The sequence below is a fragment of the Eumetopias jubatus genome, unplaced genomic scaffold (genome assembly GCF_037043125.1).
Source record: "Eumetopias jubatus isolate StellerSeaLion01/CBP00866 unplaced genomic scaffold, mEumJub1_p1.0 scaffold_17, whole genome shotgun sequence".
Taxonomy (NCBI): Eukaryota; Metazoa; Chordata; class Mammalia; order Carnivora; family Otariidae; genus Eumetopias; species Eumetopias jubatus.
The window spans coordinates 56,431,522-56,445,914 of NW_028274823.1; the positions used below are offsets into that span (position 1 = coordinate 56,431,522).

At 54.3% G+C, this 14,393-nt stretch overlaps 1 protein-coding gene across 3 annotated transcripts in view; it reads right to left on the reverse strand.

Moving 5' to 3' along the window:
- Positions 1-14,393, reverse strand: part of LOC114214127 (cadherin-23) — a 262,865-nt gene that overhangs the window by 111,334 nt on the left and 137,138 nt on the right. For all 3 annotated transcript variants that reach the window (XM_088020174.1, XM_088020173.1, XM_088020175.1), the window contains exons 8-9: positions 7,719-7,831; positions 5,838-6,026 (exon numbers count right to left, since the gene is read on the reverse strand). In XM_088020174.1, coding sequence (XP_087876300.1) covers positions 5,838-6,026; positions 7,719-7,831 — 302 coding nt within the window. The remainder of the gene's footprint in view (positions 1-5,837; positions 6,027-7,718; positions 7,832-14,393) is intronic.

The window sequence follows — 14,393 nt, forward strand, 5'->3', positions numbered from 1 at the left end:
TGAAACTGTAAGAGAGCCTCCAGTCAGATGCTGGAAAGCACCTGCTGGCTGGAACAGGTGGCTGAGGGGAAGGGGGCTCCCGTGCAGCTTTGCTACGTTTCCCTGCTTCCAGCCTTGGCTCCCGACAGCCCATTTTCAACACAGCAATCAGAGGGCTCCTTAAGAAAGGTGACTCAGAGCATGTCACCCCCCCCCCCGGCTCCCCACTGGGCTTGCGGTAATAGAAAAAACGACTTTCCGGGGCTGCAGGGCCTGGCCTGGCTCCCACTGATGCTGCTAACTAACTAACGAACTCCCACTAACTCCCCTCCTCTCTCACTCCATCTCACCCCCCGCCCCCTGACCCATCTCTTTTCTGCTCCTTGAAAATACCTAGCAGGTTCCCTTTCAGGGGACCTATGCCCTTGTAGGGGAGCACCTGCTGCCAGAATGCTCTCCCTCTGCAGCTCTGTGTGGCTACCTCTTCGACACCTCTTAACCTCAGCTCTAAGGGCACCTGTTTTAGAAGTCCATCTGGAACTGCTGAGTCAAAAATCACCCCCCCCCCGCGGCCATGGCATCCCATCACTCACCCTGTTGGTTGACTTCCTGACACTCATTTCCACCTATAGTGCTGTTGGCACCTATTCCTCTAGCTTCCCCGCTGGGATGAAAAAGAAGCTCTTGGAGCCCAGGGACCACATCTTCAGCACTAATTCCTCAGTGGTGGGCACATAGTAAGGTGCGCAAGAATGTTCGTTGAGTGAATGCATATGTCATCCCCCAGCTATGTGAATTTCCACAGAGGCCCTCAGAAAAGCCTGGGGGGGGGGGGGCAGCAAATTAATGAAGTCTGAAGGCCATTCTCAAATGATCCCAATCCCCAGAAATAGCCAGAACCGGGCAGTAGAGGCCTCTCTGGGGGATACTGGTGCCCCACTCCCCGCTCCCCTGCAAAAGTATTCTCAAGGACAGCAGGAAATACGTTCTGGGAAGCTGTGGATCAGAAATGAGACTGAAATGGAGTGGATCAAAGGCTCCCAGCTCCTGAGAAGAAAGGTACAGGGCCGGTGAGGGGTACTGCCAACGTTCAGCTCTTGGAGTCCGCTGGGAGGGGTCGCGCACAATGCCAAACAGTATTTAAAAACAAAGCCCTTTGCTGGCATTTGTAAAGCAGCCAGAGCATGGATGATCTACACTTGCTGCAGCAGCAGAGGCAGGATGCAGAGCACAGAGAATCTACTCAAAGGAGGAGAGTGGATTTTAGGAAAACTGAACAGAAACTTCCAACCATCCTAATAATGCCACCCCACGCAGATGGGAAAACGTGACAGGCTAGCTCAGCTGTGGGCAGGACTGGGTGGGGAGGGCTGCAGGCTTGATCAGGAGAGGAAAAGCTGACCGAACTGGAGAAAACACACAGAGAACGTGCTGCGGCCAAGGGCGTGGGTAAGGAATCCAAGTGGGCGAGTGTGCCGCTTATTTCTTGTGGCTTTCCAGAACACCGAGGAAGAGACAAGAGAACGCCCAGCAGCCAGGAGCAGGGGAACGAGGCTGTCACAGCCTTTAATTTGAAACTGGGAATTGAGCTCCACACCTAGGCTGACTCCTGGGGCCTTTGCCTTGAGATTTTTTTTTTTTTTTTTGTGATTTGCATTACAACCATCTATTTGCATCTCAACTGTCGTGCAGTACAAATGGGCTGTCGGGTGATTTCAGCCCATCCTACCCTATCTTATACAACCCTTCCTTCGCGGGCTTCTGTGAGTTTTCTGTAGCTGGGCAAAGGAGAAGAAATTACTCAGCAGGACTTGACAATGAGGATGGAGTCCTTGGGAGATAGAAAGGCCTTCTTTCAAGTACCTTTGTTGTCTTGGATTTTCCTGCAGAGGCTGAGATTCAGCAAGAAACTGGGCAGAATCTTCCATCTGGAGGGGATGCCAGCATTGTTTAGGCTTTGTGAATTAGATTAGCATCCTTCTTGGGAATGACTGCCACAAAGCGCTAACTGAAAGGTTAAACTGCCTCCTCTTTCCCTTTCTGTTTTCCATCAGCACCCTCTGCTGCCCCACTGTGGACTTTTGAGGTCACCTTCTTATACAAACTCGGGGAACTGAGCTTTAGCCCAGGGGCACTGACTGAGGATTGAGTTTGGACAAAGCCCTGAGCCACCTCATGGCTACTTTTATCATTAAATCGTGCTTTAATTCAACCAGCACACATTTCTGCAGTGCCTCCCAAGATGCCAGGCAGAGTGTGAGGCTCTGGGTTACACTGGTGAGCAAAAGCAGACCGGCCCCTGCCTGTGAATTCTTCATTTTAATCGGAGAGAGAGGTATGATTGAGATCATCACACTAATATCTGCAAAACCACAATAATGGTGAGTGCAAGGGAGCATCACATGCTCTCTAGACTCGATGACAAAAAGATTTCACCTCTCCTCATGCTCCCTTCCCTCCTCCTAGTTTGCTCGGTGAACACATTTTTCCACCACGCCTAGCAAATCCAGCCACCTTCACCCCAGACACGAATCCCAACGCCTACCCTCCCCTCAGAAAGAGAACTGGAAGAAAGGACTAATTTTTAAAATCTCCTTTTACCAAAGATGCCTGGTTTCTCTTTGAGGTTCCCTGATTTTTCACAGAGTCTGGACGTTGGCAACGTGGCTGAAATACTCCACTCTAGGAACCTGGGGCCTGACCCTTAGCACCCAAGACAGGGCCTTACCAGATCTGGATCCCTCCAAAATTCTGGAGAGAAGAGATGGGAGACATTAAAAACAACAACAACAACAAACCACCAGGGCAATTTAAAAAGCAATTTATTCCTCCGTCTTATTTAGGAATTGGCCCAGGACCACGTCTGGGATGGTTTGGGTGCAGCTCTATGGGGAGGCTGGACTGTGACCCAGAGGACCTTAGGGTGGGGAGTCTGGGCTTCTGGGCTGCCTTTTTTCATCAGTAGTTCACTTTGTACCCCACTGAGCCCTGGAGAAGTGGGGACCCTCTAGGGAGGAGCCAGCCCTTTACTGTCAGACTGGCCAGCTCCCTGGGGCAAGCAGTGGAATGGTCCCCGGTAGCAGCGGGCACCCAGTCCAGAACAGGCATGCTGATACCTGTGCCTGGGTAGGGAGTAACCACTAGAGGCAGGCTGGACCCAGACACCCCTCAGCCTCCCTGCAGACGCTTCGGACAGGCCTTCCAGCAAAGCAGGACTGAACTAAACCCCAAGGGGTCAGGGTGGCCCTGAAATCCCCCAACCAGTGGTGGTGAGAAGGCCCTGGGGTTCTGGCCCTGCTGGTGGGGATGCTCCCTGGACCATCTTGGTTAACATCTGGGTGTGTGGCAGGTACTGTGCTAAGTCCTACAGACTAAAGGTCTGATCTCCTTCTCTATCCCTTGTTGGCAAGCCAAATATGTAGCCGCTTCCTCATAGTCCCCGGCCCTCTGGCAGTGAGGTGGGGCCACGTCCCTAGTTCTGGGCAGTTCCGGGCAGCTCAGGATGAAGCACAGAAGAGCCTGGTGCTTGCCCCCCCTAGCTGCCCCCTCCCTCCTGCAGTGACCAATGTGACTGCAGAGCATGTACCTGAGTGACTACAGAGTGGGGTCTCCCTGCCCACCTGTGCTGGATGAGTAGTAATAAATCTCTGAGCGAGAAATAAACCTCTGTTTCAGGGTTAATTTGTGACTGCAGTAGAAACGGATACATTTTCACACAGATGAGCAAAGTGACACTTAGAAAGGGTCAACGGCTCATCGAAGGTCACAGAGGTCGTGAATTGCAAGGCTAGATTGAACACAGGCACCGGCTGATTCCAGAGCTTGGGCCACAAGCTGCCTCCCCTCTAGGTTGCCTCCAAAATCGAGCCCCCATTCCTTGGTTTGGCAGTCAGGGCTCAAGGCCTGTGTCCCAGCCCAGCCTCGCACCAGCCCGCTATGCAAACCCTGCATCGTTCACACAGTACGGCCTGCTCCCTCCTCCTACTCGAAGGTTCCTCTCTCTGGGCCTCTCTGTGGGCCACTGCCCAACCCGGCAGCCCTCCTGGCTGCTTTTCACCATCTGATTTGTGTCCCAAGACTCAGCCCTGGTCCCCCCTTTCACCATAGAGCTTTGGCTGGTCCTCTGGCCCCTTCTTCCCCCATCCTCGGCCAAGCTCTGGAGCCATCTCTGCCGGTTGTCACTGGCCCACACGCGGGGACCAGCATCTCTGTTCTCTTGGACATTCATCATAGCCTGAAACCAGACAGGGTACTTTCTCCCGAGGCTCTCACTCCCACAGCAGTGTCTAAAGGGGGTGCTGCGCTCCAGGGGGATAAAAGATGACCCCCTGGGGCATGAGAAAATGTTGGAGCTCGTTTTCATACCTGTTTATCTCCACCTTTTAAACTTTCTACATTTTTGCATATGTTTTAAAAAAGTACCTACTACCCTCGTGTAAACACACTTGGTTCCATGGGCTACACTCCCCCAAGGGACCAAATATAGCTCCTTGTAAACAGTAGGTGCTCAGTACCTACTTTAGTTATCTCAGATAGGGATGGGATGACTTAGCAGGAGGTGGGGGCAAGTGGCCGACGCACGGGCGCATGCGCACCCACACGCAGTGGGACTGAGCTGCCCTTGCGGACCTGCGTCCTTGGTGGGGGCAAGGGTTGGCTGGGGTGGACGTGGACGGTGTACAGCTAAGGGAAGCTGACAGGAGCCGGCTGAATCATGGGAGGAGGGGCTCCTGGGCAGGTGTGTGGGGGGGTCTGTTGAGCAGCCGGAGTGGAGAGGGGCAGGAGCGAGCGGGAAGCCAGGCCTGGAGCAAGGCCAGTGCGGAGTCCCGCATTGCGAGGCATAATTGCAGAGAAGCCCCTCAGGCTGGAAAACCTAATGGAATTCCTGAGCAGAGTGGGCCGGGAGCCGCGGTAATAAATAGAAGTGCTATTAAGGACTGTGGCTGCTGACAGGCAGGGGAGAGACAGGACACGGGAGGGGTGGGGGGGAGGAAGGCTGAGAGGGTCTCCCCATCAGCACGGAAGCCTGGCCCATCCAGGCCTGGTGGGGGAAGGGCCCCATCCCGGAGCCTCCTCCCTCCTGTCCTTCTGGGGCTCTCCCTCACTCACCGCACATGTCCCTTCCTCTTAAGACTGGCCTCAGCCAGGCAGGCCCTGCAGGGGGCTGCACGCCTCCCAGACCCCCGGCGTCTCCTTGTGGCCTGGGATCCCCTTGAAAGCACTTATGCTACTCATATGGAAAAGGAGGAGTCATTACTACACCCAAAGCAGAAATAAGACTTTTTTTTTTCCCCCAAGGTCATATTTATACAACAGCCCCCAACTTTTAAAATATCTATTTTTGGGGGGCACCTGGGTGGCTCAGTCGTTAAGCGTCTGCCTTCGGCTCCAGTCATGGTCCCAGGGTCCTGGGATCGAGCCCCTGCATCAGGCTCCCTGCTCGGCGGGAAGCCCACTTCTCCCTCTCCCACTCCCCCTGCTCGTGTTCCCCTCTCTCGCTGTCTCTCTCTCTCTGTCAAATAAATAAATAAAATCTTTAAAAATAAATAAAATATCTATTTTTTCGTATATGTTTTATGATGTACATATTAGATCAACAGGATGAGCATATATTCCTAAATAAATCACTAAATGAAGAACTACACACCAGAAGTGTGTGCTCCAAGAGTTTTTGCGGGGGTAGGGGGTAGGCTGAGGATTAGAGACTGCCGATTTTTGCAGGGGAGGACGGGCAGGAATGTTTGTTTCTATTTTATAGATGGGGACTTGGAAGCCCGGAAGTACCTCGCATCTCTCCCAGGGTCGGACAGCTCAGGAAGGGCAGGGGTCTGGACAGGCCACACGTCCCCGGAACTCACCTCGTCTTTGTCCACCACCTGGATGAAGAGGGGTAGGGCGAAGCCCACCTGTGCGAGCTCGGTGATGGCCACGCTGTATTCAGAGCTGTTGAACTCCGGGGCATTGTCATTGATGTCAATAACGAGGATGTTGAAGGTTGTGGTGACTGTGGCCTCGGATGGGGTGCGGTCATCGTTCAGCTCTGTGCCCTGCAGGGAGAGGACAAACACCCCAGAGAGGAAGGCAGCCATAGTCACAATATGATCATTGACCAAGGCTTTCTCAATGGTAGGTCCTGTGCTTTATGTAAATGATCCCCATCCCCTCACCACCATCCCGGGCAGAAGATTCTGTCGTTAGCATCCCCATTGTACCTTTGAGGAAACCGAGGCTCAGAGAGGTTAAGGAACTTGCATAAGGACACACAGTCAGGGCAGGTGTCAAACTTAGGCAGTAGGATTCCAGAACCAGGGGACGAGGTGGCGTGGGGATGATAATACAGATCCGGGGGCTCATCAAGGGGCAAAGGGAGACTATTCAGTTTGGCAGATGATAAAACTGAGGGCAAGAATTTTTATGCTAGCAGGTAATCAAGACTGAATTTGGCATCTGCTATGGCCCAAACACTGTGCTAGGTACCATGAGGGTCTGTGTCAGACTCGGGGAGAAATCCTGAGTGCCAAATCCTTGGGTCCCCTGTCTCTGCACCAGAGCCTGCTGGCCCCCAAATACCCATCCCCAGGTCTCACTCAATTCTCTGAACCCAAATCTCTGGGCAGGAGGCCCAGGACTAGCTATCTTTTACCAGTTCCCCAGGAGGTTTGGATTCACAGCCAGCCAAGTTTGGGAACTCACCCTCACATTTTATATAAAGATGGAAGAACTGAGCTCGGGGTCCCGCAGTGAGCTGGGGGTGGCGCTGGGGCCAGGCCACAGTTCTCTTCAACGGGAACCGCGTGCCTCCATAGGAAGCAAGCAGAGAGGAGGGGAGGCAGAGAGGGGCCCCTGGCTTGGTGGCTTGATGCAGGGTAGGGAAGGGGCCATGTGTTAGCCCCTCTCCCCTCGCCCCTACCCGGCCCACGTGAGCACACTGGGTGGCAGTGTGCTCACAGAGGAACCAGCTGGCCAGGGAGGGCTAATCAACCCGTTGCTGTTGCAGCCTTCCCAAGGTCAAGGAGAGCAATCAAGGGCCAGGCTGGGCTGCTCCATTAGCCTCGGGATGCAAGGACCTCCTTCCCCAAGCCCTTCTCCTCAGGCCTTGTGCCCTCCCCCGCCCAATCGATGGGAGGGGCTGAGGAGGACCCCTGTGGCCCAGGCAGAGTCCACACCCTAAATGGGTTTCGCAGGGAATGACGGCTCTGCAAATCAGAGATTTTAACTGAAGCCGGCCGTCAGTGGCAGGGGATACAGGGGCCAGAGGGTTATGGCTCCAGCACACCTCCAGGGTAGGGACCCCAGCGGTTTCCCCCTCTCCCCACTATGTTACTGCTCCCGAACTAGGGAATAGCCCCAGGGGAGCTGTCAGAATTAGAAATGGGACAAACCCCAGAAACGGGGTCAATATAAGAACTGAGTTGGCTACAACAGAGAACTTGGAATCATAGGTAGCATTAAGGACCTCGGATGAGCACCTCCTATGTGCCCCCTCATTCCTCAAATGGGGATAAAAGTCCTAACCCTATGTAATTGTTGATAATGGCTGTGAGGTGCCCAGCACCAGGCCCTGACTCGGCCTACGCCCTGGTAAGTGTGGTCCCTTCCTGACGGGGTCCTGGGCACGAGCCCCGGAACCATGCAGGGCGAGAGGCCGGGGGCTTCCGTGGGGGCACTGCTGGAGGCTGGTACCACAAGTGTGGGCAGCCCTCCCCACGGGACGAAGCTGCCCGCCACCTGACTCTCACCTTCACGGTCAGGATGAAGCCGTGGCTGTACAGGGGGTTCTCCCGATCCAGTAGGCCGTTCAAGGTCAGCGCTCCGCTGATATAGTCCAGGGCGAAGATACTGTTGGTGTTCCCTGCAAGAGAGAGTACCATTCCAGGTATGCCTGGGGCCCAGCCCAGGTGGGCAGGGGCTGCGGTCAGAGCTCCTCTCTGTGTGTGAAGGATGAATCAGTAACTTAACACGGATGCTGGCCCAAGGAGTAATGGGAAGTGTTCTGGAAGATGCGGCCCACGCAGCAGACAGCACTGATTCACAGAGCAGAGGATGTTCTGCTCCTCCTTTGCTCTGTCTCTTGGAATGAGTCAAGGAGAAAGTCTTGGTTTGGTGCTAGTATGCCTACAGCACCTCTCCAACACGTGCCTGTTTTCCTTCGTAACAGAGAGAGAGCAGGCTTCAGGCTCGGAAGCTTCCAGGGGGAGTGGTACTCAGCTAAGACTCAATAACTGCTATGTTCTGAATGCTTGCTTCCCCCCAGAATTCATATGGTGACATCCAAAGCCACACAACGGTATTAGTAAGTGGGACCTTCGGGAGGTGCCTCGGTCACGAAGGTGGAACCTTCATGGATGGAATTAGTCTCTTATAAAGAGAGACCCCAAGGGATCCCAGGCCCCTTCGATCATGTGAAGACACAGTGAGGGATCACTGTCTATGAACCAGGAAGAGGGAGCTTACCTGACCGTGCAGACACTCTTGATACTGAATTTCCCAGCCTCCAGAATTGTAAGAAATAAATTTCTGTTGTTTATAAGCCACACAGTCCCTGGTATTCTGTTATAGGCAGCCCGAATGGACTAAAGCAGAAACCTAGTTTGGTTTCCTTTTGTGCTTATTTTTACGGTCATTTTCTATTCTAATTTTCTATTTGGTATAAAAGTTCCTTTTATAATAAATGTAAGTTAAAGACCTAATTCAATCTTAAGAATGAGCATTTATTTTAAGTACCTATTAAAACTTGAAGTACATATTTAAAGTACTGGCAAAATTCATACACAAGCGACACCAGCTCAGATGGAAGCTTCTGTGCCCACCCCTGTCTCCCCGACCAACTTCACTTTATGCTTCCCCCTACAGGTGTCCCATGTCCCCAGAGCGGCTTCCCCAAATCACCAGGTCCGTTCCTGCCTCTTCTTCCGTCTGTGTACACCTTCCTCTCCGGGCCTCCCCTCTCATCCTCCCACCGAGTGCCACTCTTCTTCTTGCTCCTCTACCTCCTCCAGGAAGGCGGTCCGACTTCTCTGGCTGACCCTCCATGCTCACAGGCAGTGGCCACCGTACTGTTTACTCTCCCATTGCTCCCCGTGTGTTCACGGGCTCTTCCTGGCCGGCCTGAAGCTGGGGGGCCTTTCATGACTGTCCCTCAAGGACCCTGGCCAGTGCTGGGCACCCAGTGGCAAGCAGGTTCCTGAAGGATCGCTGCTCCCAGCCCACCTGGGCCCCCACTCTCGTCCGTGTACCCTTCCCGCCAGGCTGTGAATTCACCTGGGCAAATCCCAATTCCACTCTTCTCTCTTCCTCATTAACCAGTTTGTTGGCTCATTCACATACTCACACACTGCCATTCATTCGCAGAGTCAGCCATCTCCGGGGCCCTGTGCGTGGTGCTGTGGGGGATGCGGATGTCGGTCTATCGGGAATCCTGGTAAGGGGGCTTCGACATGTGTGAGAACCAGCATCTCTGAGTTCACATCAGGGAGAGACTGTTCGCACGTGGGAAGGCTCAAGGAAGGAGAGCATCACAGAGGAGGTGGCGTTAAATCCCCATACCACCATGTAGCAGCTGTGTGACCTTGGGCAACTCACCTAACCCCTCTGTCTTGGTCTCCCCATCTGTAAAATGGGGATAATGGATCTACCTCATAAGGTCATGAAAACTGAATGAGTATGAAATATATGTATGTATATATACACACACGCGCACGGAACAGTTCCTGGCACAAAGTAAGTACTCACTAAGTACTGCCTGAGCTGGGCCCTGGACGATGGGCAGGATTGGGGAAGGGGATGGATGGACACTGATTCCACAGGTAGGAACTAATCAATACCCTGGCCTTCGACACACACAGGTGGAAGCTACTGTATCTCCCCACAAGCCCCATGCCCCAGCTCTAAAGGGATCTGTGCACGGTTAGGGGCTCGTATCATCTCTTGGATCAACTAGGGAAAGCACAGAGTGGAGACAATTTCATCTTCTAACTTTAGACTTTGGGACGGGCTGTTCTTGGCTAACCCTCTGCTGGCTGGCAAGGCATCGGCCTCTACCCGGTTGGTAGCTAGAGGCTGTCCTCCCCTGTCCTCCCGGCCCACTACAGGGGTTGGCTGGGGCAGGGGAGAGACAGCTGATGCTTGCAGAGCCCGTTCAGGTCTCACGTCACTCTCAGACTGTGGGCTTTGGGGAATCTGACGTGGGGCCTGGCCAGGGAGTGGACATCACTCCAGCCTCCCCCTTGCCCGGAGCTTCCTCCCATGGCCATAGAGAGACCTGGACACCTTCCTGCTGAGTGGGTGTAGTGGAGAGGACAGGGCTGTAAGGAAGCATAGACATGCATGAAGGTAAGGGGGTGTCTTTTTGTTTAGCCAGGAATTCCGCTGCTGGGGAAGCAGGAGGATGGAGGCTTTCATCTGTTTGTCATTAGCTAATCCATTCAACAATTACTGAGCTCCTGTGATGTGCCAGAGACACATTCTAGCAGGGGATGCAGCCCTCAACCAGGTGTTCACATCACAGGGTGATCAGGGCTGAGGTGGGGTGACGCATGGACATGACAGGGCCCTTTGGGGGCTGGGTCCTCTGAGTCCCTAAATGCTGAGCTGAAGGGCTGCCCTGAAGCAACACCTCCGAGCCTCCTGCCACCCATTACCCACCCCAACAGCGTGGGCCCCGCCTCCCCAGCTCCCAGGGCTAGCATCCCATCATTCTGAATTTCCATATTAATTTATTCTTCCCAATAAAGGAACCTATCAAATGTTTAAATGTGATTCAATTGTTACCTTCGTAAGATTTTTCCTATATACCCTTCACAAACCAGAAGTCCCTTATTGAATGATGTGCTTTGGGTTTTGGCTTGAAAAATGGGGTTATCAACCATGGCACACTCAGCTGGACCTCCCCACACAGCACCTCTGGCCCAATGATGACCCTACTGCCCATCCCCGACCTGAAGTCTGTCTCCAGCACATAAACTATCCCTTCCCCTGACCCAGGCATTTATCTCCAACAAATGTGCAGGCAAATACCCTCCAACTGGTACACATTCAAATTCAGGGACCCTCCTCCAACACACATACACACACAGACGCCTTTTTCCCATATCTACCGGTGTGGAGTTCCCCTCTCAGCCTCCTGCCAAGTATGAATCACCAACTCCCAGGACCAACAGCCAGAAAGGGTTACACCCAGGGAGCCGACAGGACCACCTGAGTGAGCCACTGGCTCTGATGGTCTGTCACCATGGCAATAGCAGGACTCCTGGGATGCTGGTTCAGGCACGGGCAGGAGGTGAGCCCTGAGCCCCAAGCAGAGAGGGCCAAGGGTAGGACTCTTTCAAAGACTGATGGACAGATTACATCGCTCACTCATTTGAGTTCATATTGAGCACCTATTGTGTGCAAGATGCTAGAGAATCAGTAGAGAAAAGCAGGCCAGGTTCATGTTGTCAGTTTTACGGTGAAGATCGACGTTAACGATATAATCAGGCTGTTGAACACATAAGTAGGCTCCCTGAAGGAAAGCAACGTGGCATAGAGAGGTGGTTAAGATTATGCCCTCGGGAGGGTGACTGTATGGGTTCAGATAGCTCTGCCTGTTGCTGGCTGGGTGAGCTTGGTCAAGTTACGTAACATAGCTGGATGACCTCAGTTTTCTAGTCTGTAAATTGGGGGTAACAATAGTCCTCACCGGAAGGAGTGAATACAGCGCCTGACATGTAGGAAGTTCTCCACACAGGTCGGCTACCTGTGCTGGACCGAGATGATACCACCGTGGACCACCTGTTCCACGCCCACCCCCACCCAAGCCTGTGACTGAGCCAACCCTGTCCTCTGGCCAGGAGGGCCTCACAACCAAAAGCCCATGTGTACAAACTGGCAGCCCCGAGGCCAAGGCCAAGGCCCACAGGGCATCTCACCAGGGCTCTGGCCTCGGGGATGGGTCACCATTTCCTTGCTCTTCTCCCTTAGCTCCCCTACTATCAACCTCCCTTCCCCAGGGGGCTGTGGGCTTGGCAGCCACACAAACAAGTTTTTCTGCTACCCTGGAAGCTGATACCATGCTGTCAGCCCTCTGGTGTCCCAGACATTCTTTATCCAAGTCCCGTGGGGACTGGGGGGCCAGGGGAGGCTTACCCGGGACGCCTTTCACCTGTTCAGCCCCATTGCTGAGCAGAAGGACAGCTGCTTCCCCTGGGTCGACAGGTGCTGTCCTAGGTGCCTGTGGATATTACCTGGTAGGGGAGGGGTTCTGGGGTGGAGTGGGACTGCACCTCGGTGCCCTAAGGGCCCTGGGAACTGGTGACTTAAAGCGTTCACAAAAGAGAAGAAGCAGGTCCTTATCGCCCTGCTGGTTCTCTTGGGGGCAGCCACCCCTTCTAGGAGCTCTAGGCACCCAGACCTCTTCAGATTCCAAAAGGAAAGGCCAGGGGGATGTGAATCAAGTCTGCGAACGCATGAAAGGCTGCCAAGGGGCCATCCCCACCTTCTTTCCCTTATTTATGAAGAACAGTAGCTGGTACTCATCAAGAAGTTCCATGTGCCAGGAACCGAGTGAAGTCATTTGTGCAGCCATATTACTTACTCCTCACAATAACTTACTAAGAACATAGCCATGTGAGGAAGCAGGTTCGGAGACGTCAAATAACTGGTCCAAGGTCACGTGGCTACTAAGTGGCTGGCTTACATCTCTCTTTCTTGCCCCACGGGCATTGGCCCTGCACACCTGTTTGCACCACTCTGCACTTGGCCCCATGCCAAGGGACAAGCAGATGCAGAGACACAAGAGATCATCCTCCTACATAGAATGGAGTGGTACCAGGTTGCTTTTTGCTCAGGAGGGAGTCCCAGGTTAAAACGCCGTAACGTCCTGGGAAGTTCTAGATCAATTCCTCCACGGCAGATCGAGGTAGCAGCAGAATGCCTACGTGGCGATGTCCTCCAGGTGGTGGTGAGGAGTGCCCACGGTGGGGACTAGTGGGAAGGCAGGGCTCTGGGCAGGAGCTCTTAGCAACCCAGGTGTTTATACACAGAGGGTGCTGGCAAGGCTACCTGCAGGGCAGACCTATGGCTCCAGGGAGGATGAGCAGGAGAACTTAGGGAGACCGGCAGTAGTCTGAGATGCAGGGGGACACTGTATAGTCCCAGGTGCCCCGAGGTAGGAGAGGAGGAAGTTCCAAGAAAGAGAGGTCAGCGGGTCAAGCAGCATCGAGAGAGAGGCTCGGGAGACGGAAGATCCGGCAGAGGCCGGCAGTTGGATCTTCAGATGCCCCCAGAGGTCAGACTGTGAGACCCTGCGGGCAGGTGGGGCACAGATGTGGGGACAGTGAGCAGGTGCAGACCCGTGGGGAGTCACACACAAGGAGAGAGGCAGAGTGGCAGCTAGAGGGCGCAGCAGTCAAGCCAAGGGCTCCGGAGTTTTACAGCTGGTCCAAGGCAGAGGGGAGGAAGTGGGAGAGGGAAGGTGCATGGAGGGAGTGCGGACGGGGGAGAAGGTCAGCCTCGGCAGACAGGAGGCGCAGCTCTCTCTTTGGGCCATGGAGGCTCGCCCTCCCACCGCCTTGTTCCTCCGAGGCTGACAGCTTCCCCCACTCCCGAGGTGCCCCTCCTCCTAGCTCCTGCCAAATCCCATCACTCACACATCATGCCCCCTTGTTATCTCGCCCGGCAGCATCTTGACCCACAGCGAGCCAGGTCCGGGAGGAAAGCAGTTAGCGAGTGGCTGATGGTACACATGGGAACACAGGCATGACTTTCAATTGCTTTGTCTGCTCTGCTGGGCTAACAGCAACCCGGCCTGCTGCCCTCCAAGTTGAAGGAAAACCAACGGCTTCCACCCTGTTCCTTCCTGTTCTTAAGATCCACCTCCAGTGTCACAGGCCTCAGAAAGCCAGTCCTGGGGGCCGTGGCATCTTGCAGTCCTCTGAGGCCCAGGCTGGGCTGCATGGTGGGGGCGTCCCTGGTTCTCCCAGCAAGATCCAGGGTGGCCTGGAGAAGGGCCCGGGTCTCACACTTCTGTCCCCCGGAGCACTCAGAAGGACACCTGAGCAGTGATTAGGAAGGGTCACCGAGCACACACTGGGTGGGGGCATGCTCCAGGCTGGCCCTGCCCTGGGGCTGACCAGGGGAGAAAGGAAGAAAAAGGCCGTGCTTATGAGGAGCTCATGATCTGTTTGGGCTTCTGGGCTCAAACATCCAGCCACTCCAATGTCAGTCCCTGGATGGAGGATGGGGGCTGCAGGGAGGTGACCTGGGGGACGCTGACCCTCACCTGGCCTCTGACTTGCTCACCCTGCCCTCCTCAGGCCCAGGGTCAGGGGCCCTTCCCAGGGAAGAGAGCAGAACTGGGATTTGCACCCCCTTCTCTCCGGGGGTCTCTGTCTGGAGCCTGTTCGATCAACACCCAGGGGAAGACTGTCTACCATTCA